This window comes from Onychostruthus taczanowskii, unplaced genomic scaffold (assembly GCF_017590055.1).
Source record: "Onychostruthus taczanowskii isolate IOZ18803 unplaced genomic scaffold, ASM1759005v1 scaffold56, whole genome shotgun sequence".
In the NCBI taxonomy this organism is placed as follows: domain Eukaryota; kingdom Metazoa; phylum Chordata; class Aves; order Passeriformes; family Passeridae; genus Onychostruthus; species Onychostruthus taczanowskii.
Genome location: NW_024503235.1, coordinates 1,775,668 through 1,799,212, shown reverse-complemented (window position 1 = coordinate 1,799,212; position 23,545 = coordinate 1,775,668). Strand labels below are relative to the sequence as shown.

Here is a 23,545-nt window from a genome sequence, read left to right as displayed (position 1 = left end):
CCTGGGATCAGAACTGGGACACTCCATCAGTCCCAGGGTCACAGGGAGCTCAGGGTCACCGTGTCCCCAACCAGAGTGGCCTCAGAAGCAGCCCGAGCAGCATCCCTCGGTGACAGGCTGGGGACAGGGTGGGGACAGGGCTGGGGACAGGGCTGGGAACAGGGTGGGGACAGGGCTGGGGACAGGGCTGGGGACAGGCTGAGGACAGGGCTGGGGACAGGGCTGGGGACAGGGCTGAGGACAGGGCTGGGGACAGGGTGGGGACAGGGCTGGCGAGGAGCACAGCCCCCGCCGTGCCCACTGACGGAGCCGGGAGGCGCGGGGCCACCTGCACAGGTGTATTTTCGGGGCAGGATCCACCCGCCCCCGCCATTGCTGTACAAGCCCCGAGCCCCCCGCCACGGGCACGGCCCCGGCACAGCGGGGAAACAACACGAACAATATTAACAGCAAACTGGGGGGCGCGGGGGGCGCTCAGCCGAAGGGACCCTTGACGTTCTTGGGCTGGAAGAGCGGCTGCTCCATGGGCACGGCCCCCAGGCACTCGGCGGGGCTGCAGTGCCCCGTCTTGCCCGGCTGCCCCGTGGCACCGGGAGGGCCGGGGATGCCGGGGATGCCCTGCTGCCCCACGGGGCCCGGGGGACCCATCTTGCCGTAGCCTGGTGGCCCTTGGGGACCTGGAAGAGATGGGGTGAAAGAAGGGTGAGGGGGGGTGGCAGCAAAGGTCAGGGTGGGGCTGGGGGCCAGGCAGAGGGACGGGGCTCACCTGGGGGTCCCGGGGGGCCGCTGTCCCCCATCAGCCCCACACCTTTCTCGCCTTTCTCTCCTTTGGCACCCGGCTCACCTGGGAGAGAGGTGGATGGAGAGGAGGGGTGAGAGCCTGGCACAGCCACAGCATCCCAGTGCCAGGGACACTGGGAATGAACTGGGGACACTGGGAACAGCCCAGGGACACTGGGAATGAACTGGGGATACTGGGAATGTCCCGGGGACACTGGGAATGAACTGGAGACACTGGGAATGTCCCAGGGACACTGGGAATGAACTGGGGACACTGGGAATGTCCAGGGGACACTGGGAATGAACTGGGGACACTGGGAACACTCCAGGGACACCGGGAACATGATGGGGACACGGGGAGCACACCAGGAGCACCGGGAACGTCCTGGGGACACTGGGAACGGCCCAGGGACACTGGGAATGAACTGGGGATACTGGGAATGTCCCGGGGACACTGGGAACACCCCAAGGACATCGAGAACATGATGGGGACACTGGGAACACCAGAGATACTTGGAACACTCCAAGGACACCGGGAACATGATGGGGACACGGGGAGCACCCCAGGAGCACCGGGAACATCCTGGGGACACTGGGAACACTGGGAATGCCCCAGGGACACCGGGAACACTGCAGGGACACCAGGAACATCCTGGGGACACCGCAGGGACACCGGGAACGCCCCGGGGAGCAGCACATACCCCGCATGCCCGGCACGCCCTGCCGCCCCTCTCTGCCGATCTGCCCCGGCATCCCCGGGGATCCGGGGGGTCCCGGCCGGCCGGGCAGCCCGTCCTTCCCGGGGGGACCGGGCCTGCCCGGGGATGCCACCATCTCCACCGGGAAGTGCAGCCGGGAGGTGTAATACGCCATCCGCTCTGCGGGGACACGCACCGAGCTCAGCCGCTCTGCGGGGACAGGGCGGGGACACGGGGAGGGTCCCCGGGCCTCGCCGCCACCCCCTGCCCGTTACCATCAAACATCTTGTTCAGCTCCTGGCGGATGAACCGCTTGACCTCGTCGTAATTCACCACATCTCCCTGCGGGGACACGAGGGGACACGCGAGGGGACACGGCCACCACGTCCCGCCACAGGGACAGCGTCCTGTCCCCCGACACGGCCACCCGATGTCCTTACCATCATCCCCGGTGGTCCCGGTAGGCCGGGGCTGCCCGCGGGGCCCGGCGAGCCCGGGGGTCCCCTCTCTCCCGCGGGTCCCCGAGGTCCCACGAGCCCCATGGAGCCGCTTTTGCCCGGCCCCCCGGGCATTCCGGCTCTGCCCTTCTCCCCGGGGTACCCCCGCTCGCCGGGGGCTCCAGCGTCACCCTGCGGACAGGAAAGGTCAGTCCTGGCGTGCCGGGACAGCTGTGGGACACCGTGGTGGCCGTGGTGGCACTGCCAGGTGGCACAGCCTCACCTTCTGTCCGGCCGGGCCCGCAATGCCCGGTTTTCCTGGGGGTCCCTGGAAAACAGGAGCAGTGTGACAGGGATGTCCCCACCCTGGGGCCAGAGGATGACAAAATCCGTGTCCAGCGGGGCAGGAAAGCTCCAGAGAACCCGGCTCACCTCCTTCCCAACGGGTCCGTCCGGTCCCTGCTCTCCCTGCGGGGTCAAAGAGGGGCAGCGTGAGGTGGTGACACCACGGGGCCACCCCCGAGGTCCCCACGCGCCGGGGTGCAGGGTCCTGCTGTGCTCACCGGTGGTCCCGGGTGTCCCGGGGGTCCCGGCTGTCCTGGCATTCCCGGCAGACCCCGCTCGCCCGCGGAGCCGCGCTCGCCCTTCAGCCCCTGCGGGGAGGAGGGACCGGGAGCATCGGGAGCATCGGGAGCATCGGGATCACCGGGATCAGGCGATCCCAAGCCCATCCCCACCCCAAATCCCCGCCCCAAAGCCCGGAGCGAGGGCTCCAGCCCTGGCAGTACTCACCACCCCAGCGAGGCCAGCGGGACCCGGCTGTCCCGGGCTGCCAGGGGGACCCTGGGGACAGAGACAGTGGGGTCACGGGTGGTGTCCCCACTCCCTGCCCCCAAGGGATCCCCGCTGTGATCCCCCCATCATGGGGGCAGCAACTTACGATGAGCCCTGGGGGTCCCTGCCGGCCTTGGGGTCCCATGGGTCCGGGGTCACCCTGAGGAAGGCAAGGTGAGGAGGAGGAGGAGGAGGAAGGGCGGTGGTGATGAGGGGTGCCCAGGGGTCCCCCAGCCCTCACTCACCTCGGCTCCTGGCCGGCCCGTGCTCCCTGGGGGGCCGGGTTTGCCACAGTCACCCTAAAAGGGGGAAGGGACATCAGGGACAGAGCGGTGAGTGGAGTTCTGGCCAGGCTCGAGGTCCCTGGGGATGTCACCAGGCAGTGTCACCACGGCTCACCTTCGGTCCTGGGAGCCCTGGGTGTCCTGTCTTGCCCTTGAAACCCTGCAGAGAGGAAAGAGCTGGGTGGGGGTCCCAGGGTGCTGCCAGGTGACCCTGACCCTGCAGTGCCGGTCCAAGGCCACCACCCATGCTCAGTGTCCCCAGGAACACATCAGGGGACAGTCCCTGCTCGGGGGAGCCTGGCTTGGCTGCCAGGCACGGAGCACTAGGGAGGGGTGACAAGGAGGGCTGTCACTCACCGGAGGACCCATCATCCCTGGTGGCCCAGGGGGACCGGGGTCACCCTGGGGAGAGAGAGAGACAGGGGTTGGGGGTGTCCTGGGGGTGCAGGGTGGCTGCCCCCCACCAAAATCCAGAGAGATCTGGAGCCTCACCCTCAGCCCTGGCTTGCCATCCTTGCCATCCAGTCCTTCCAAGCCAGCAGGGCCCTGTGGGGACAAGGTGACAGTGACAGAGGGAGGTTTGCATTGGGGAGCTCTGGGGGTCCCCAAGGGACTTGCTCAGGGAACCCCAGGCCATGGGAACAGATCCCTGGGAGTGGGAACAGATCCCTGAGGATGGGAACAGGTCCTTGAGGATGGGAACAGATCCCTGGGGATGGGAACAGGTCCTGGGGAATGGGAACAGATCCCTGGGGATGGGAACAGGTCCCTGGGGATGGGAACAGATCCTTGAGGATGGGAACAGATCCCTGGGGATGGGACCAAGTCCCTGGGAATGGGAACAGATCCTTGGGAATGGGAACAGGCCAGTGGGAATGGGAACAGATCCCTGGGGATGGGAACAGGTCCCTGGGGATGGGAACAGCTCCTTGGGAATGGGAACAGGTCCCTGGGGATGGGAACAGTTCCTTGGGAATGGGAACAGATCCTTGGGGATGGGAACAGGTCCCTGGGGACAGGAACAGCCAGTGATGCTCCCAGGAGCACCCGAGAGTGACACACAGTGGGGGGGGAGGGTCTTACCTGGATTCCCGGGGGTCCGGGGGGCCCGGGGGGCCCTGGCATCCCCGCGGGGCCTCGCACGCCCTCGCTGCCCTGCAGGAGCCGCAGGAGTCACGGACCGGCAGGGACAGGCCACAAAGCCGAGGGACAGGCGGGACACAGAGCCACCGCCCGCTGCCACTTGTCCCTGGCACTCACCTTCTCTGCCACAGGCCCTGGTGGCCCGGCTGGACCAACCTTTCCTGGGAAACCAGGAGGACCCTAAAGAGGAGAGGGGTGTGGAGTGAAGGGGGATCCCAGCCCATAAATCCCGCTCTTTCCTGGTTTATTTTAATGGGATTATTTTAAATGGGATCTGGGGCTGCTCCCTGATTGTCACCCCACTCGTGTCCCCCTCGTAGAACCCCCTGTCCTGTGGGGACACGGGGACACACGGCCAGGAATGGGGTCCCTCTCCCAGGGTGCTGGAATTCCCAATGGAATGTATGCAGAATTCCCAGTGGGATTTACTCAGAATTCCCAGTGGGATTTATTCAGAATTCCCAGTGGGATTTATTCAGAATTCCCAGTGTGATTACTCAGAATTCCTGGTGGGGTTTACTCAGAATTCCCGGTGGGATTTACTCACCGGTGGTCCCGGGAAGCCAGGCTGGCCCTGGAATCCCTGAGGAGAGACAGGAGCTGAGCTGGACCCCACAGCCCACGGGGGTCCTGGGGGTCCTGTCCCCTTTGGGGACACTCACCTGGTCCCCCTTCTCTCCAGCGCTTCCCGGGAGCCCACGCTCGCCCCTGGGACCCTGTGGAGAGATGGGATGGGGTGGTGGGAGCACCCCAAACCCCCCGCCCAGCCACCCCCCTCCCTCCCCACAGCCCCCAGGGTGGGCACCTACCGCTGGCCCCACGGGACCGGGCAGCCCGTCCACGCCGGGGGGTCCCTGGGAAGGACGGGAATAGCATCAGGAGGAGGGGGCTGGAAGGTGCCAGCCCCGGTGCCCACGGAGAGGGGGCACCTGGGGCAGCCCCCAGCCCCACTGCCCCCGGAGCGGGGCCCTGAGGGACTCACCAGCTCCCCTTTCTCGCCAGGGGGACCCACGTAGCCTCGCTCGCCTTTGAGGCCCTGGGAAGGAAGGGACAGGGTGGGGACATGGGGTACGGGGGGGTTTGGGGTACGGGGGGGTTTGGGGTACGGGGGGGTTTGGGGTACAGGTGGGGTTTGGGGCATGGGTGGGATATGGGGCATGGATAGGACTTGGCACAGGGTTGGGATTTGGGGCAGGGCTGGGGTTTGGGGCAGGGTTGGGATTTGGGCAGGGTTGGGATTTGAGGCAGGGCTGGGGTTTGGGGCATAGGTGAGATTTGGGGTATGGATAGAATTTACCACAGGGATGGGATTTGGGGCAAGGATGGGATTTAGGGTATGGGTGGGATTTAGGGCATGGGTGAGATTTGGGGTATGGATAGAACTTGCCACAGGGTTGGGATTTGGGGCAGGGTTGGGATTTGGGACAGGGCTGGGGTTTGAGGCAGGGCTGGGGCAGGGGGGCTGGCAGGGGCTGCCTGGTCCCCCCAGTACTCACAGGAAGGCCGGGGGGCCCCGTGGCCCCGGGGTAGCCGGGTTGTCCTGGAGGTCCCTGTGTGTGAGAATGATGACATTGAGCCACCTGGGGCAGCGCCCCAGCCAGTGCCACCCCCCACGGGCCACCAGTGTCCCCCTGTCCCCTGGTCCCACTGCACTCACCGGCTCCCCTTTGGCTCCGGCCAGCCCGGCAGGGCCACGTTCCCCTTGCAGACCCTTTGTGGGGAGAAGAGAGGAGATGCAGGGGGGTCTCCTACAGCCCCTGTCGGGGCTGTGCCCACCTGGCAGCAGGACCTGGGCACAGCCCCTGGGGTCTGTGACCTCTGCCAGCCTGCTGGGGCTGCCTGGGCTCCCTCCACCCCTGCAGGCACCGGGGTCAGTGCCCAGGCACGGTGGGGACGCTCAAACCCTGGTGCCAGGGAAATCTCGGCCCTGGGGGGCTGCGTGGGGTGCCCAGCTCTGGCTGCAGCCCTCAGCTCCAGCCTGGTGCCCCCCGTCCTCCCAGGGTGACACGGGGACAGCCCGGAGCACCACGGGGACCTCTGGGGTGGGTTAGTGAGGTGACGTGGTGCCGGGGTGACAGAGAGTGACAGGACACGCTGGCACACCGCAGAGCACGGCCCACAGAGAGCCCCCGAGAGCCCCAGAGAGGCCGTGGGGTGACGGTGACATTAGTGGACGAGGGGACACGAGCAGGAGCGCGGGATCCTCCGGGAGCCGCCGGCACAGCCCCACCACCAGCTCCTGTGGGGAGCGAGCAGGGGCAGCAGGAGGGTGGAGATGGAGGTGGAGGTGAGGATGAAGATGGAGATGAAGATGGAGATGAAGGCTGAGTGACCACACACGAGTGACCAGAGAAGGAGGAGGAGGAGGAGGAGCCCAGGCCACACACGGGATCCTGCTGGTCCCCACCAGGGGTGTCCCTGGTGACCATCAGGGGAGCTGTGACGGTCACCCGGCCCAGGTGGCAGCTCCCTGGCACACCTGGAGCCGCGCCAGCTCCCGCTGCGCCGAGGCGACCCAGCAGGTGGCGAGTGCCAGCACCAGGTCCCCGAGCTGAGGAAGATCACCCCCAAATCCGGGTCCGCCGGGACCCCCTGCTTTGGGAGGGAGGAGCGGGAATGGCAGGATGGAGATGGAGTGGGAGGGGAGGGGCAGCTGCGCTGCTGCTGTCCCGGGGGGGACAGCGACAGGGGACACAGCCAAACCAAGCGGCAGCGACACAAGGGCACAGAGCGGAGCCGTGCTGCGTTCTTACGGGCAGTCCGGGGGCGCCCGGCGTTCCAGGAAAGCCTGGGGGGCCCTGAGGGGAGAAACAGGGAGGTCACAGCTTGGAAAAGGCGCTGGGGAGCCTGGCCTGAGCCCTGGGGGTGCCACAGAGCTCCTGCTCCGCCTCGGGGCTGCCAGCGGCGTCACCTCCTCCTCCTCCAGCCTCCGCGGGGACATCGGTGCCGTGCCGTGTCACACTTGTGCCTGGCCACGGCCGCGGCCCTCTGCCTCGGGCAGGGTGCCAGGCCCCTTTGGCGACCTGCTTTGAGGGGCTGCGAGCCCCCCAGACCCCCCCCGGCCCGGGGAGCGGTACTCACGATGGGTCCGGGTGGTCCTGGGGGTCCGCGCAGCCCTGGCGAGCCCTGGGGAGGGGGATGGGGGTGACACCGAGGTGGGGACAGCACCACGGGACGTGCCACAGCCCCCGGGAAGGGTTGGGGTGGCGGGGAGGAGGGGTCGGAGCTCACCCACCTGCTCTCCTCTCTCTCCTGGGATGCCCGGGGCTCCCGGCAGCCCGGGGTGACCCGCGCAGTCAGGGCTGTCACCCTGCACAGGGTGGGGACACATCAGGATCCCGAGATGGACCCTGCCAAGCCTCCCTAAAGCTCCCCACAGCTGGGGGACAGTCCTGGATGCCCCGCAGGGACCGTCCCTGGGGTGGCAGCAGGACAGTCACTCACCCGCGCCTCCTCCGCTCGCGGGAACTGCGCGAAGCACTGCAAAAGAACCCCGGCGTCACCCAGCTGTGACAAAGGACGAGCCTGTCCCTCCTGCCGGGATCCCCCTGGGGCTGTGCCAGCATTCCCAGTGTCCCCAGAGGGCGGCACTTCCCCCAGCTGCCACCAAATCCAATTCCCCGCGACTCGGGGGGCGTCTTTCCAACCCCACCCTGCGCAGTCAGGGTGTGCCGGGCACCCAAATCCCGGCGCAGAGCTGTGGGAACACTCACCCTGGCACAGTTCTCGCTGCCAGGGGCGCCTGGCATGCCCCCATCCCCCTTCTCCCCCTCCACGCCCCTGGGAGCTTCCAGCGCTGCCTGCAGCTGGGCACAGTCCCCGCAGAGAGTCTGAAATGGGGGGGGAAAAGGGGAGTCAGGGGTGCCCCGAGGGTCCCCAGGGCAGGAGGGTGAGCCCATCCCCACCTCTCACCTTCAGCACCTCGATGTTCCTCTCAGCCATGACGGCCAGAGGGCCCTGGAGGAGAGGGAGGGAGCGATGCAGGGAATTGTCCCCGCACTGGGGACAGGGACATTGCCACGGGAATTGTCACCACCTACCAGGTCTCCAGCCGGTCCAGGCAGCCCGGGCAAGCCGTTGTGTCCCGGCATTCCCTAAATCCCAGGGGAATACTCAAACCTTGCCCTGAAAGCTCAGGACGGTCTCTGCTCCCCTCTCCTGCTCCCCTCTCCCAGCCCTCACCTGGCGACCGGGGGCACCGGGCGGCCCGGGGGGGCCGGGAGCTCCGGGGGGGCCCTGCAAGACCCCAAAAACCGATCAGAGAGAGGCGAGGGGTGAGGGGGTGTCAGGGGAACAGCGGGGTGGCACCGACCTGCGGGCCGGGCTGGGGCTGCCAGGACATCCCGGTCCATAATCCCGGCGCTCCCTGGGGGTGAGAGAATCCGGGAGGGTGAAACGGGGCCGGGGGGGTGCCCGTGAGGGTGGCACAGCGACAGGGGGGGGACACTCACCGGCATCCCGTTGTAGCTGGGGTCCTGGCGGGGGCTGGAGGGGCAGGAGCACTCGCCGGGGTCTCCCTGTGGGCACAGGGGGTGAGGGCAGGGCGGGTTTGGGGTGGCACGGGGGGGGGCACGGCTCCACGCGGACCCCGACTCACCTTCTCTCCCTGGGCACCCTTCTCCCCCTGCCAGAGGAAAACGGAGATGGGCGTTAGGGCAGCCCCCGGTGCCCCCCACCCGCCGTGTGACCCCCCACATCCCTGGCACGCCCCCCTGGCACCCCCCCGCACCTACCGGCTGCCCGCTGGAGCCGGGGAGCCCCCGCTGCCCCTCGGGGCCCTGCGAGGAAGAGGAGGGTGAGGAAAACGCCAGGATGAAGGTGCCAGCAGGGTGGCACTGCCCATCCCCTAGGGCAGGACCTACCGGTGGCCCTGTGACGCTGCTCCCGGGTGGCCCAGGGGGTCCCGTGGCACCTTTGGGGCCCGGAGATCCCTGCGGAGGAAGGACAGCAGGAATGGGGAGCACGGGGGGCACCGAGGGCTGGGGGACGCTCCCTTACCTTGGCACCTTTCTCTGCTGCCATCCCCGAGGGTCCCTGCGGTCCGGGGGGGCCCTGGGGGCAGGACAGGGTGTTGGTTCCCCCTCCCCCTCAGGGAGGGGACAGCGCTGTCCCCAGAGCCGCCACAAGGCACACAGAGGGCTGGCAGGGGTGTGACGCCATCACCCAGGGGTGGGCACCCCAAAATCCCACCCCAAACTCACAGGGGGTCCGGGGGGTCCGGTGTTGCCGGGGTCTCCCTGGGAAAAGCAGAGTTTGTGAAAGCCACCAGAGCCACGCAGTGAGGGACAGCAGGGGACAACACAGGCACCCCAAAACCCACCTGTGGTCCTGGCTGGCCGATCCCCCGAGGTCCTGGCTCACCCTGGGGACACAGAGGGGCACTGAGGTGTCCCCAGCACCCCACACCCAGCCCCTGCACTCCACTGGGGACACAGAGGGGCAGGCAGGTGTCCCCAGAACCCTGCACCCCACTGGGGACACAGAGGGGCATGAGGTGTCCCCAGAACCCCAGGGGACACAGAGGGGCACTGAGGTGTCCCCAGCACCCCACACCCAGCCCCTGCACTCCACTGGGGACACAGAGGGGCACTGATGTGTCCCCAGAACCCTGCACCCCACTGGGGACACAGAGGGGCACTGGCGTGTCCCCAGAATGCCAGGGGACACAGAGGGGCACTGAGGTGTCCCCAGAACCCTGCTAGGGACACAGAGGGGCACTGGGGTGTCCCCAGGACCCCACGGGGGGAACAGAGGGGCAAGGAGGTGTCCCCAGAACCCCAGGGGACACAGAGGAGCACTGAAGTGTCCCCAGCACCCCACACCCAGCCCCTGCACTCCACTGGGGACACAGAGGGGCACTGATGTGTCCCCAGGACTCTGCACCCCACTGGGGACACAGAGGGGCACTGGCGTGTCCCCAGAATGCCAGGGGACACAGAGGGGCACTGAGGTGTCCCCAGAACCCCACACCCAGCCCCTGCACTCCACTGGGGACACAGAGGGGCACTGAGGTGTCCCCAGAACCCCACTAGGGACACAGAGGGGCACTGGGGTGTCCCCAGGACCCCACTGGGGGCACAGAGGGGCAAGGAGGTGTCCCCAGAACCCCAGGGGACACAGAGGGGCACTGAGGTGTCCCCAGCACCCCACACCCAGCCCCTGCACTCCACTGGGGACACAGAGGGGCACTGATGTGTCCCCAGAACCCTGCACCCCACTGGGGACACAGAGGGGCACTGGCGTGTCCCCAGAATGCCAGGGGACACAGAGGGGCACTGAGGTGTCCCCAGAACCCCACTAGGGACACAGAGGGGCACTGGGGTGTCCCCAGGACCCCACTGGGGGCACAGAGGGGCAAGGAGGTGTCCCCAGAACCCCAGGGGACACAGAGGGGCACTGAGGTGTCCCCAGGACCCCACACCCTGCACCCCACTCACCTGCAGCCCCTTGGGCCCGGCAGGACCCTGCACCCCCGGCAGCCCCGGCTTGCCCTAAAACACAGCAGGGTCACCCCGAGGACACGCTGCCAGCGGGCGCTGTGCCCGTGGGGAGGGGACACGGGGAGGGGACACTCACGGGTCTGCCGGGCTGGCCGATGCCCGGCGGGCCCGGGTCTCCTCTGGGCCCGGCTTTTCCCGGGATGCCCACCCCGTCCGGGGGGTGCCCGAGAGCGGCAGGGCGGGGGTCGCACGGCTCTCCCTGCGGGGAGGGGACACGACAGGGATGGAGGGGTGGGTGACACCGCGGGGCTGCCCAGAACGCGGGGCTCTCCTCACCTTGTCGCCTTTGGGGCCAGCTGGTCCCCTGATGCCAGGCTCACCCGACAGCCCCGGGACACCGGCCATGCCCGGCGTGCCCGGGTCCCCGGGGCTGCCAGCGTCGCCCTGGCAAAGAGAGGGGACAAAGCTGGCACGGGGACACGGCACGCAGAGGTCACAGCGCCCTCTGCCACCTCTGAGTCCCCCGGGTGCCACCCCGAGCCGCTCTCACCTTCTGTCCCTTGTCGCCAGCCGCGCCGGGTCTGCCCTGGGGAAACGCAGGGATGGGTCAGGGGGGGCATGCCCCCCAATGCCAGCACGGAGGGCACGGGGGGCACGGGGGGCACTCACCGCTCTGCCCGGGGCGCCACCAGGACCCCTTTCACCCGGTGGCCCCGGCACTGCCAGCGCTGTCGCCGTCCCTTGGAGGGCTTGCGGGGTGGGAGGGCACTGCCCGCATTGCTCGCCCTGCAGGGGGACATCCCCGCTGGGAGGTGGCCTTGGGGACAGGGACACGGAGCCCTGTCCTCCCTCACCTCAGTGTCACATGGCCAGGTCTGAGCAGGGACAGGACAGGGACAGGACAGGGACAGGACAGGGACAGAGCAGGGACAGGGACAGGGGTGTCCCCAGTGCTGCGCTCACCTTCTCTCCCTTGAGCCCCCTCACACCTGGGTCTCCCTTCTCTCCCGGCATTCCCTGCACGGAGAATCCCCAGCACAGGTGACACCACGGTCCCCAAAACTGGGCTCTGACACCTCTGAGCCCCCCACAATGTCCCCACTCACCGGCCTGCCCGTGGGTCCCACATGGCCACTGTCCCCCTGAAACGGAGCAGGGCCAGGATCAGGATTAAACTCGGGATTAGCCAAGCCTGGCCTGCCCCCATGAGACACTCCCGCTCCCCCCAGGATGTGCAGAGGGGAGGGGGTCACTCACCTTGTCACCTTTGATCCCGGCCAGCTCGGACAGCCCCACCTGGCCCTGCTGGACACCCATGTGGTCACTGCCCCGGCACCCGGAGCACCCCAGGGTGTCACCCCGCCCGGGGACAGGGGGGTCCCGCCCCACCACTCACCGGCAGCCCCGGCTCCCCCTCGAGGCCCTCGGCGGGGCCGCGGCGCAGAGCGGCGAGCACTCGGATGTCGCAGGGCTGGCACGAGTCCCCCTGGGATGGCAGCAGGGGACAGTCAGAGGCTGCAGTGGCCGAGCAGGGGGTGGCGTGGAGGGTCACACACTCACCTTGTCCCCTTTCATCCCCTGGATGCCAGGATCGCCCTGGGAAGGAAAAGCAGGAGCTGGGTGCTGCTCGGTGTCCCCTCAGCTCCAGGTGGGGACAAGCCAGGCCCGTGTCACCTACCCTGTCCCCTTTGGGTCCCTCGGGGCCGGGTGTGTCCTGGGAAGGGGAAAACAGAGGGAACATCAGGGCGGCTGAGGTGACACCGCTCTGCCCTCCATGCCCCCCATGCCCGGGCTCAGACTCACCGAGACCCCATCCCTGCCGGGCGCTCCGGGCTCTCCCCGCGCCCCCGGCTTGCCGGGAATGCCGACGGCACCGAGCGTCCCTTCGGCGACAGTGGGACACACCTCGCACGGCTCGCCCTGCCCGGTGGGAGCGGTGACACAGAGGGCGGTGTCCCCCAGGATGTCCCAGGCAGCCCCAGGGCCGGGGGATGTGCCCCTGGCCACCGTGTCACCGCACCCACCGTGTCACCGCACCCACCGTGTCACCTCACCCACCTTGTCTCCTTTCGGCCCCAGCATTCCGGGGAGACCCTGCGGGAGCAAAGTGGGGACGGGGCTGCTTCAGGGAGGCCACGCTGTGCCCCAGCAGTGCCACCCAGCACCCTTCGCTGGCCACCAGCCCCATCACGGGGTGATCCCGGTCCCCAGTGACACTTCTGCTTTTCCCAAAGCCCTCTCAGGTCCCAGATTCCCAAAGCTTTCTCAGCTCCCTCTTTTCCCAAAGCCCTCTCAGCTCCACTTTTCCCAAAGCCCTCTTGGCTCCACTTTTCCCAAAGCCCTCTTGGCTCCTGGGCTCTGATCCCGGCCCCTCTCCGGCCAAGCAGCCCCGACCCCGAGCCAAAAACCCGGCCCTGACCCCGGCTTTGGCTCCCAGCTCTGCTACTCACGGGTGTCCCAGGCGATCCTCCGGGTCCAGGAGCTCCCGGGCTGCCCTGGAGCCAGAGATGGGAAATCCTGAGCTCAGCAAGGGGGACACCACAGCCCTGGGTGACACCCCTGTCCCCTCGGGGGTGTCCTGCCCCCCAAGCCAGGTCCTTGGGTCACCCAGAGGTGTTGATGGCTCTGGCTCAGCCCTGGTGGATCCGGCTCTGGGTGGGATTCCCAGCACAGCCCCCTGTCCTGCCAGGCCTGCTCTGGGCACGGGGGGCACCTGGGACCCCTTTCCCTGCACTCACCTTCTCTCCCTTCGGACCTGGGGGGCCACCAGGGTCACCCTGAAAGGGACAAAGGGTGGTGTTAACCCTGCTGGCGTGCCCTGGCCAGCCAGCTCTGGCTGTGGGGTGGCACCTTGCCCTTCCCATGGTAATGCCCACCATGGGGACACCACCTTGGCACAGGGGTCCTCACCGGCTTCCCTGGAATGCCAACCCCTGGAGAGCCTGGCTTGCCCGGGGGTCCTGGTTCACCAGCCAATCCCTCCGGTCCCACGAGGCCGGGGTCACCCTGGAGGACATTGGGGAGGGTGTGGCAGTGCCACCAGGTGCCCCATCTCCCACCCCTCACCCCCAAACCCCCAGGTACCTTCTGGCCCTTGGGTCCCACCACGCAGATCTCTCCGGGCCGGCCCTGCCAGGAGGGGAGTGGGGTGTGAAGGCTCCTGTGCCCCCCTGACCTGGGGGATGCCCAGGGGGTGCCCAGGTACCCCCCAGCACTACTCACATCACGCCCAGGGCGCCCCGGCTTGCCCTGCAGTCCCCCGTCGCCCTTCTCACCCTTCTGGCCCTGCAGGACAGACAGATGTCACCCGTGGTGTCACCTGTGGTGTCACCCAGGCTACCCAGGTTGGTACTGGCAGGTCCTGGCACCTTTGCCACCATCCCAAGTGTCTCTGCTGCCATGCCAGGACCCCCAGGTGGGCTGGACTCACCTTCTGCCCCTCAGTGCCAGCTGGGCCCGGGAGTCCCTGCACGGGAAAAAGGGGACAAAGGGGACAAAGGTGGGCTTCTGCAGGCACCCAGGTGGGCTCGTGCAAGGTCACCTCCTGCTCCTTTCATGCCCACACAGAGCTGGACCTGCAGAGCTGGACCCCCTGTGCCTGCCCAGGGCAGGGGGATCCCCGCAGTGTCCCCACAGTTTGCCTCCACAGTGTCACTTACCACCTGGCCACGCTGCCCCTTCTCACCCCGCGGGCCCTCGGCACACTGGGAGGAGGAGGAGGAGGAGGAGGTGGTGAGAGGGGAGGCAGGGATGGGGAGGGGACTTTGGGGAGGGTTTGGGGGGGTCTCACCTGCACGGGGCCGCCGGGGTGGGTGCGCACACAGTCCATGCCCTGCAGAGGGGGGAAGTGGCTCAGGGACGGGGGGGTTTGGGGACAGGGGCACCCCGAGGACAGGGACCCCCTGTGCCACTCCACAGGGAGTGACCCCTCAGCAGAAGGGGACAGGCCAGGGACACCAGGGACACCAGGGACAGGGACACCAGGGACACTCACACGGTCACCCTTCTCCCCTTTGCCACCAGCAGTGCCAGGGAGGCCCCGCTCGCCCTTGGTGCCCTGCAAGAGAGAGAGGAGGGTGACAAATGGGCACAGGGTGGGGGACAAATGGGCACAGGGAGGGGGACAGACACAGGGAGGGTGACAAACAGGCACAGGGAGGGGGACAGACACAGGAAGGGGGACAGACAGGCACAGGGAGGGTGACAAACGGGCACAGGGTGGGGGACAAATGGGCACAGGGTGGGTGACAAACGGGCACAGGGAGGGGGACAAATGGGGACAGGGTGTGGGACAGACACAGGGTGTCCCCACATCCCCGGGTGTGCCCCCAGCTCCTGGCAGGGACGCTCTGGCACAGCATTCCCACATTCCTGCTGGAGCTCTGCGTGTCCTGGTGGGTGACAAACCAACCTTTGGACCTGGGAGACCAAGGGTGACCTGTGGAGACAGGGGAAAGGTGTCCCCCGAGGTGGCAGCAGTAGAGCCCTGAGCCTGCCACAGTCCCCATTGTCCCTGTGCTCTGTCCCCAAGTGCCACCACGGGACACGAGGTGTCCCAGTGGCCTGCCACCCCCCTGCCATCCCCCCACACCCCAGCCAGAGGTTGCTGTAGGAATGGGGCCACATCTGGAAAGGATTAGGGGCCTTCCAGATGTGGCAGGGCCAGGAGGAGCTGTGGGGTAGTGGGGGGCTGGTGACAGCACCCCAGTGGCTTTTGCCACCCGCAGCTCACAGCCCAGCCTGGCCAGCTCGGGGTCCCCATGCCCAGTGCCACACTCACGTTTCCTGGTGCCATCTGGGGCGAGCAGGGAGGGCACTGGAAGAGACAGGGATGGAAGCTTGGAGCAGCTCCACACACTGCCTGTGGCACCCCAAACCCCAGAGCACCCAAAACCCCACAGCACCCCAAACCCCAGAGAACCCAAAACCCCACAGCACCCCAAACCCCAGAGAACCCAAAACCCCACAGCACCCACAAACCCCAGAGCATCCAAAACCCCAGAGCTCCCAAACCTCTACAGCACCCCCAAACCCCACAGCACTCCCAAATCCCACAGCCCCCAAAAAACCCAGAGCACCCAAAACCTCAGAGCTCCCAAACCTCTACAGCACCCCCAAAACCCCACAGCACTTCCAAATCCTACAACCCCCACAAACCCTAGAGCACCCCAAACCCCACAGCCCCCACAAACCCCACAGCACCCCAAACCCCACAGCCCCCACAAACCCCACAGCACCCCAAACCCCACAATGCCCCAAACCCCACAGCCCCTGCCCCGTTCCCCTGAGCACCCCACATCCATGGGGATCCCCCCGCAGCTTCTCCCCCAGCCCTGCAGCTCCCTGGGCACAGGGAATTCCTGGATGGAGCAGGGAAACACGGCCAGCTTTCCTCCCTGGGGAGGTGCCCAGCTCCTGGCCCGGTGTCCCCGCGGGTTTGTGGCCTGACCACGGCTCTGCCGAGCCAAACCAGCCCCCACGGCACTGGGGACAGGCAGATGTGGCTGTGTCCCCACGGCCTCCAGCCCCGATCTGCACCCTGGGACATCCCCGTGGTGGGATGAGGGATCCCAGAGACGTTCAGGGATGAGGAACAGGAGCGCTGGAGACGTTTCCCAGCCCTGGCAGCGCTCCGGAGACACTCGGAGGGAACAAAGAGGCCCTTGGCCAGAGCTGGGATGGCTCCAGCAGCAGCACAGAGCCAGAGGGGCCTCGATCCCTGCTCGGGGGAGCAGAGCAGCCGCTCCTCACGGCGTTCCTGAAGCGCTGGGAGATCCCAAACGTGGCAGGCACAGAGCCAGCCTGGGTCTGGGACAGTGGGTGGCACCATGGGGTGGCACTGGAAGGGGAGCAGGGCGGGGACACGCTCACCTTGTCCTTGGGATCGTTCCTCAGGGTGGTTCTTCCTGACGTTCTGCCCGGCTCCTGCAGGGAGGGAAGAGCACGTGGTGGCACCTGCCTGGGTCATCCCAGCCCTGGGAGTTCCCTCTCCGTGAATCCCTCCCCAGGGAGGAGGCAGCGGTGGCACCTTCCTGTCCCTTGTCCCCTCAGGTCACAGACACCTCCCTCCCCAGGTTGGACCTTCCTGTCTCTCATCCCCTCGGGTCACAGACACCTCCCTCCCCAGCCTCACACCCGGTGGAAAAAGTGAGGAAGGGATTTTCCAGGGGCTGGAGCAAGGTGGCTGCACCAGGCCAGGTATGGGATGGGGACTGGGATGGGACTGGGATGGGACAGGAATGGGGATGGGAACTGGAATGGGAATGGGAATGGGGACAGGGCTGGAGATGGGGGACCCAAGATGGGGATGGAGATGGAAATGGTGTCAGGAGCAGGGACAGGGACAGGATGGGGACCCAGGATGGGGATGGAGATGGGAGCAGGGACCAGGACAGGCCCAAGGACGGGGATGGGGACAAGAATGGGATCGGGATGGGACCGGGATGGGGCCGGGATGGGACCGGGGTGGGGCCGGGGTGGGGATGGGGACCAGGATGGGGCCGGGATGGGGCCGGGGCGGCGCTGCCGGAGCTCACGGTGCCCAGCGGCTCCTCCAGGCAGAAGCAGCGGGTGAACACCCTGCCCTCGGGCTGCGGCACCATCTCGATGAGATTGCTGCTCTGCATCAGCTCCGCTTGCCGGCGAGTCTTGGGCGTTTCCGTCTGGCACTGCAGGGAGACAGCGGGGTCGCGGGGAGGCGGCCGGGGGACAGCCGGGGCCGTGGGGACAGGAAACACGAGGCGGTGACACAAAGGGGACCGACCTGCCCTCACCGCGCCTCAGTTTCCCTTGGGGTTAAACCCTGAGTGTGCACAGGGCGGTTCCAGGGTCCGGCCGAGTTTGGGGTGGGGGCACTCAGGGACACTCAGGGGTGCTCAGGGACACTCAGGAGCACACAGGAACACGAAGGGGCACTCAGTGGCACTCAGAGACATTCAGTGGCACTCAGGAGTGCTTGGGGCACTCAGAGACACTCGGGGACACTCAGTGGCACTCAGGGGCACTCGGGGTGCTCAGTGGCGCTCAGGGGTGCTCAGGGACACTCAGGGGTGCTCAGGGACACTCAGGAGCACACAGGAACACGAAGGGGCACTCAGTGGCGCTCAGAGACATTCAGTGGCACTCAGGAGTGCTCGGGGCACTCAGAGACACTCGGAGACACTCAGTGGCACTCAGGGGCACTCGGGGTGCTCAGTGGCACTCAGGGGTGCTCAGGGACACTCAGGGGTGCTCAGTGGCACTCTGTGGCACTCAGTGGCAGTCAGGGGCACTCAGGGGTGCTCAGGGGTGCTCAGTGGCACTCAGGGGTGCTCAGGGACACTCAGGAGCACACAGGAACATGAAGGGGCACCAAGGGGCACTCAGGGACACTCAGTGGCACTCAGGGGTGCTCAGTGGCACTCAGGGGTGCTCAGGGACACTCAGGGGCACTCAGGGGTGCTCAGGGGTGCTCAGTGGCACTCTGTGACACTCTGTGGTGGGGTGCTCAGTGGCACTGCACTCAGGGGTGCTCAGTGGCACTCAGGGGTGCTCAGGGACACTCAGGGGCGCTCAGGGGTGCTCAGTGGCACTCTGTGACACTCTGTGGCACTCAGTGGCACACAGTGGCACTCTGTGGCACTCACCCCGCTGGCCGAGATCTCACAGCACCCCTCCCGCCTGGCCAGCTCGGCGTCGCAGTAGATCTGGGCTTGCTGGATGTCAAACTGCGGCGGGACGCGGGTGACAGGTCAGGGGGGGCCCCGACACCGCGGGCGGAGCCTCCCTGACCCCGGGGCACTCACCCGGACCGGGGTGCCCCGCACGGCGTCCAGCCCCAGGAAGGCGTTTCCCTCCGGGGCCAGCGCTCGCCGCGGCCCCAGCGGCTTGGAGGAGATGGAGGCGCAGTCCAGGTGCACGGACACGGCGTGGCCCTGCACGGCCACCACCACCTTGTGCCAGCGCCCGTCGAACAGGGACGCCACCGCCTTGCCCGCGAAGACGGCGCTGACGAAGGTGGCACCCGGTGCCCGCGCCTGGAACTCCAGGCTTTTCTCGGGGCCGTGCACGGACAGGGAGAGCTGGGCACAAGAGGGGACAGTGCCACGCTCAGGGACGGCTCCTGGCTGTTCCTGGGGCGTCCCGCCACACCCCCAGGGTGTACCTGGGGGTATCCCTGCCGGTCGGTGACCTGGAAGAGGTACCAGTGCTCCCCGGTGCTGTTCTTCTTCAGCAGCAAGGTGAGGACCAGGGTGAAGGTGGGGGGCAGCCCCCGGGGGAACACCTGCCTGTGGGGACAGCCGTTGGGGACTCTGGGGGTGGAGTTGGCACCAAGGAGGGTGGCACCCATCCGTAGGGCACTTTCAGGTGGAAGCACCACCCCAACAGCCCCCCCGTGGGTCCTGCCATGATCTGTCCCCACTGGTGGCACCCCAGATGCCACCACGGTGGGTTCTGCCCCGCACTGTGCACCCCAAAGATGCTGATGTGGCTGCAGCGCCCAGGGACGTGCTCTTATCCTAAAATTTTGTCCCAGGGCAGCCAGGAAATGCATCCGTCACCCCCAAGGCGGCTGGGGCAGCCTTTCCCAGCCCTCCCACAGCCCACAAAACCACTGGAAATATTTGCTCCGGGCTCTGCTCCGCTCCCAGCCTCGGCTTTCCAAGCCACTGCTCTGGAGCTGGACCAAGGGATGGGGACTGGGACAAGGCCAGCGGTGCCCTCTCCTCCCCATCGGGCAGGGGGACACCCTGACAGAGCACTGAGGTGGGTGGGCACCCATAGGATCTCACAGCCTGGGCTGTCCCCATCTCCAGACTCCCCCAGGCTGGATTTGGGATGTCCCCGGCCAAGAGCAACACCAGCCTGGAGCCTCCCCCATCCATCCCGAAGCCATCCAAGGATTTGGCTGCCCAGGCTGGATCTCCTGGCCCTCTGGAGAGCCCCATGCCCAGCACAGCTCCGTGCCAGTCCCGGGGCAATGTGGGGACACACCGCAGCCATTTCCTGCAGGAGCAGCTCCCGAGGACAGACGTGGATCTGCTCCCACCCTGCCACGCTGCAGCGTCCCTGCCAGCCCTGGCACCGTGGGCACCAGGGACACAGGGGACAAGGGCCAGTCACCCTGTGCCCCCCAGCAGCCCCCACATACCCAGCAGTGCCTGCTCAGAGCCTCTGGAGCTCGTCTGGACCCTGCAGGCTGTGCCCAGAGCAACCACAGAGCCCTGCTTGCACAAGGTTTGGCCACCACCCAGCAGAACGGGGTTTACTTTCGAGGAGAAAGGTGTTCAGGGTCCCCAGCGTCCCCACAGGTGACACAGAGGGAGCAACCACAGAGCCCTGCTTGCACAAGGTTTGGCCACCACCCAGCAGAACGGGGTTTACTTTCGAGGAGAAAGGTGTTGGGGCAGCCTCAGGGTCCCCAGTGTCCCCACAGGTGACACAGAGCTGCCTGGCATCCCTGGCACGAGCTAATGGCAAAGCCCACCCAGCTCCACCCAGACCCCAAATTTACACCTGGGGATGGCCCGGAGGAGCTTTGGGGTCACTCAGGGCCACCTCACAGGCCACCCAGGGCCACTCACTGCGTGGGCTGGACCAGGGGCACGGTGCCCAGGCGCAGCACCACCGGCCCCCGGGCGCTGCGGATCTTTTTGACGGACGAGATCTTCAGCAGGTCGAACCTCTTAACCAGGTTAAAACCTGCAGGACAGAGCAGGGGACATGAGACCTGGCCCTGCGACAGGTGACAGCCCCCAGGCAGGCCACAGAGCCCATCCTGGGGTGTCAGGGGATCCCTGAGAGAGTCTTTCCTTACCCGTGACATTCTCATACTTGTCCCCAACCAGATCCTCGTCCCAGAGCTGCGGGCACAGCTCCCCTGCGAGGCAAACCAGCACATCACTGTCACTGCCGTGTCCCCAGGAGCGGTGGGGCAAGCAGGGTGGGACCACACAGAGCTCCCCAAGCCCAGGAGGGTCTCGGGGTGCTGCCAGGAGCCGGCCTTGACGGACAGACCAAGCAAACTCCACTCCGGGGAGCCGGGAGGAGCGAGGCTGGAATGCTCCAGGAGCAGCTCAGAGGGGACAGAGCTCGGGAGGGGACAGAGCTCGGGAGGGGACAGAGCTGGCCCTGCTGCCTCCCACAGGTGAAATGCTTTTCCCAGCTCTGTCTGTTTTGCCTGCAGACAGCCCCGCGGCTGCAATCAGCATCAGTAGACTCGGACGGGTGCCAGGGACACCCACAGTGCCACCGAGAGCTGTCCCTGCACCATCCCGGTGACAGCTCAGAGCCGGTGGCCCTCGGGGACAGGCGTGAGGGTCCAGCCGGAGGCTGAGGAGCAGGAAAAGCAGGAAATGCCGTGTCAGGAGCGGTCACGGGGGTGCTGCTGCTGCTTGCAGGGATAAATCACGGCTCCGGCAGCACCGAGCCACCTCCAGATGTGCCAGATGTTGGGAGGTGCGAGATAAAGGAGTAAACAAGGGGGTAGGGAGGGAGGGATTTGTTTTGTCTCCACGCAAAGCGGCCCTGGAGCCGGATGGGGACCAAAGATTCTCCCACCTCTTCCTTGTGTGTTCCCGGGGGGTCTCTGACCCCCCCCCCCAGCCCCTGCCCACCTCTGCCCCAGAGCTTGGCACCGCCGTGGCGTGTGGCCCAGACTGCCCACGGGGACATGCTCTGGGCCTGGGGACCCCAGACAATGCCACAGCAGTGAATGTCACAGCCGGGGGCACAGTCCCCTCCCGCCGGCGCTGACATCACCCTCAGCGGGGCAGGGGACACCAAGGAGCAAAAATCACCCCAGTGCCATCCCTCTGAAGTGCCATCCCAGCCCTGGGAAGGGAAAATCTCGCCTGTCCAGCCCTCTGTCCCTCAGGAGAGGCCGGGACATGCGAGGCCACTCCGTGCCGGGCAGCAGGAGCGGGTGACAGTGACAGTGTCCCCTCCCGGGCAAACCCGGGCCGAGCCACCGCTCCACCCCCACCGAGCCTGATGCAACCACGGCGTCGCTTCCAGCGGCTCCTCCCCCGGAGCCCGGGGCTCATCCCACACCGGGACCCACGGACAGGTCAGGGACACCCGGCCGGGGACACCTCAGCCATCGTCCCGCTGTCCCCAGCTGCACCTGGACAACCCCCAGCCCTCCACCATCGTGTGGATCACGGCCAAACCTCTTCCCGACTCCCTCGGGAGCTCCGTGCATCCTCACCGTGCCCGGAGCAGTCCTGGCTCACCTGCCCCGCCCGGACCCGGCTCCAGCCGCGCTGCCAGCTGGCACCGAGCGACCCCCGGCCGCAGAGTGGCCAAGTCCCATCCCACCCCATGGCCAGGGCGGTGTCGGGTGTCCCGTCTGGCTCCCCGCAGCCGGGCTCGCTCGGCTCCACTCTGCCTGGCCCCCTGCCCGCACGGGATGCTGAGCAAAGCCCCGGCGCTCAGCCCGGAGCCGCCACTCCGGTCCTGGCACGTGGGGACCTGGCACAGCTCACGCTGTCTGCGGCCACCTCTGCTCTGCCACCGCTGGGTCTGACCCAGCTGTGACAGGGACAGGCGAGGAGGGAGGTGGCTCCCAAGCCCCCGCCCCCGTGGTCCTTACCTTCTGCTGGCAGCGGCTCCTTCCCCTGGCAGGCGCTGAGGAGCCCGGCGAGTGCCAGGGCCCAGAGACCCCTCATGGTGCCCGTGGCAGAGCTCAGGGCCCGCACCTGCAAGGGACAGACCCCGAGATGGGCACCTGGTGGCCACCAGCCCGTGAGGTTGCCCACAGCAGGAAAGCCACCAGCATGGAGTGGTGCTGACCCTCCAGGCCACGGCTCGGTGATGTTTTGGGGGTCAGTGTGGCCCCCATCAATCTGCTCCACGCCCACCCTCAGCCTCAGCATCCCTGGGTGTCAAAGGCCAGCAGCCGGATTTACTCCAAACATTCAGAAATGCAATGACTGAAGTTCCCCAGAGTGGAACCGGGCACGTCCTGCGTGCACCCACCCAGGAAGGTCTCATCCCCTCCCGTTTTATCTCCCGGTTCCTTGTGGATCCCGGAGTGTCCCCGCAGGTCACCCCGACCTGGCCTCCCTCCTGCTTCCTGCCACGAGGCAAGCTGGGGCTGCCGGCAGGGCCCGGAGCCGGGACAGACCGGACACCCTGGGCTCCCGGGGCTGCTGCCAGAGCGGGACGTGCATCCCCGTTCTTCACCCCACGCACAGCCCCCGGCACCCCCAGCAGCGGGACCACCCCTGCCCTGCCCGCTCGGGGCTCTCTCACACCCCCAGCTCTCCCCAGGCTCCCCCCTGTCCCGAGCCACAACCCCTTCACCGGTTGTCCCCTGAGCTGCCACCCGGATCCGCTGGCCTTGGCACTGCCGGCTCCCACCCCCTGTGCCACCTCCTCACCCCCCACGCCCCCCGCTCCGCTCCGCAGCTCCCCCCGCCCGCTCCCCCTTCCCTGCGCCGCACCCTCCGCACCGGCGGGTCCCCGCGGCCCCGGGGCGTGATTAACCCCGGTGATTAACGGGGAATCCCCCCTCGTCCCGTCCCGTCCCGTCCCGTCCCGTCCCGTCCCGTCCCGCCGCAGGGCCGGGCTCCGCCGCGCTCCGCCCGCCCCCGGTGAGGGGCTGCCCGGGGCTCACCTGCGAGGGGCTCGGTGGGGACGGGGCTGTCGGGGGGGTGCGGGACACCGGGAACTCCTCCACGGGACACCGGGAACTCCGCCGCGGGACACCGGGAGCTGCCGCGCCGCCCCCGCCGCCTTCCCCGCCTCCCTCCGGGGGGGGCCCGAGCCGCCCCCCAAGCGCTGCCCGCCCTCCGCACCACCCCCTCCCCAACCCGGGGGGGCCGCCTTCGCATCCCCGCCCTTCTCCTTCTCCTCTTCCTCCTCCCCCGGGCGCCTCCCCCGGCAGCGCCTTCCTTCCCTCCCGACCCTCCCTCCTCTCTCCGGGCTCTGGGCACCGGCCCAGAAAA

At 67.5% G+C, this 23,545-nt stretch overlaps 1 protein-coding gene across 2 annotated transcripts; it reads right to left on the bottom strand.

Annotated features, from left to right (window-relative positions):
* Positions 1 to 323: 323 nt before the first annotated feature.
* On the bottom strand, positions 324 to 23,323 carry COL16A1 (collagen type XVI alpha 1 chain). 2 transcript variants are annotated; one of them, XM_041417598.1, is made up of 71 exons: positions 23,215 to 23,323; positions 22,189 to 22,294; positions 20,413 to 20,475; positions 20,180 to 20,297; positions 18,760 to 18,883; positions 18,401 to 18,676; positions 18,242 to 18,322; positions 17,153 to 17,284; positions 16,488 to 16,541; positions 15,397 to 15,432; positions 15,028 to 15,054; positions 14,611 to 14,673; positions 14,407 to 14,448; positions 14,276 to 14,320; positions 14,047 to 14,082; positions 13,839 to 13,901; positions 13,701 to 13,745; positions 13,527 to 13,622; positions 13,355 to 13,393; positions 13,067 to 13,111; positions 12,675 to 12,710; positions 12,420 to 12,536; positions 12,295 to 12,330; positions 12,177 to 12,212; positions 12,013 to 12,102; positions 11,874 to 11,921; positions 11,723 to 11,758; positions 11,580 to 11,633; positions 11,286 to 11,402; positions 11,167 to 11,202; positions 10,953 to 11,060; positions 10,753 to 10,875; positions 10,614 to 10,667; positions 9,497 to 9,538; positions 9,378 to 9,413; positions 9,175 to 9,228; positions 9,039 to 9,107; positions 8,910 to 8,954; positions 8,774 to 8,800; positions 8,628 to 8,693; positions 8,489 to 8,542; positions 8,359 to 8,412; positions 8,217 to 8,270; positions 8,089 to 8,133; positions 7,890 to 8,006; positions 7,621 to 7,656; positions 7,412 to 7,486; positions 7,258 to 7,302; positions 6,930 to 6,974; positions 5,834 to 5,887; positions 5,673 to 5,726; positions 5,159 to 5,212; positions 4,986 to 5,030; positions 4,839 to 4,892; positions 4,724 to 4,759; positions 4,294 to 4,356; positions 4,117 to 4,188; positions 3,526 to 3,579; positions 3,391 to 3,435; positions 3,149 to 3,193; positions 2,995 to 3,048; positions 2,856 to 2,909; positions 2,708 to 2,758; positions 2,479 to 2,568; positions 2,348 to 2,383; positions 2,199 to 2,243; positions 1,919 to 2,107; positions 1,754 to 1,820; positions 1,482 to 1,658; positions 767 to 844; positions 324 to 677 (listed from the first exon to the last, which is right to left on the bottom strand). In XM_041417598.1, exons 2-71 carry the CDS (start codon positions 22,262 to 22,264, stop codon positions 475 to 477), a joined length of 4,836 nt encoding a protein of 1,611 aa, XP_041273532.1. In that variant the 5' UTR covers positions 22,265 to 22,294; positions 23,215 to 23,323; the 3' UTR covers positions 324 to 474. The 2 variants fall into 2 exon arrangements, with proteins under 2 accessions (XP_041273532.1, XP_041273533.1); XM_041417599.1 differs by having other exon boundaries at positions 11,874 to 11,918.
* Positions 23,324 to 23,545: the final 222 nt, after the last annotated feature.

Coding starts and splice junctions, on each gene's coding strand:
- COL16A1 (XM_041417598.1), bottom strand. CDS start 22,264: ATGAGGGGTCTCTGGGCCCTGGCACTCGCCGGGCTCCTCAGCGCCTGC. Junction 18,884..20,179: donor CCCCTGGTCCAGCCCACGCA/GTGAGTGGCCCT, acceptor CTGTCCCCACAG/GCAGGTGTTCCCCCGGGGGC. Junction 13,112..13,354: donor CAGGTCCGAAGGGAGAGAAG/GTGAGTGCAGGG, acceptor CTCTGGCTCCAG/GGCAGCCCGGGAGCTCCTGG.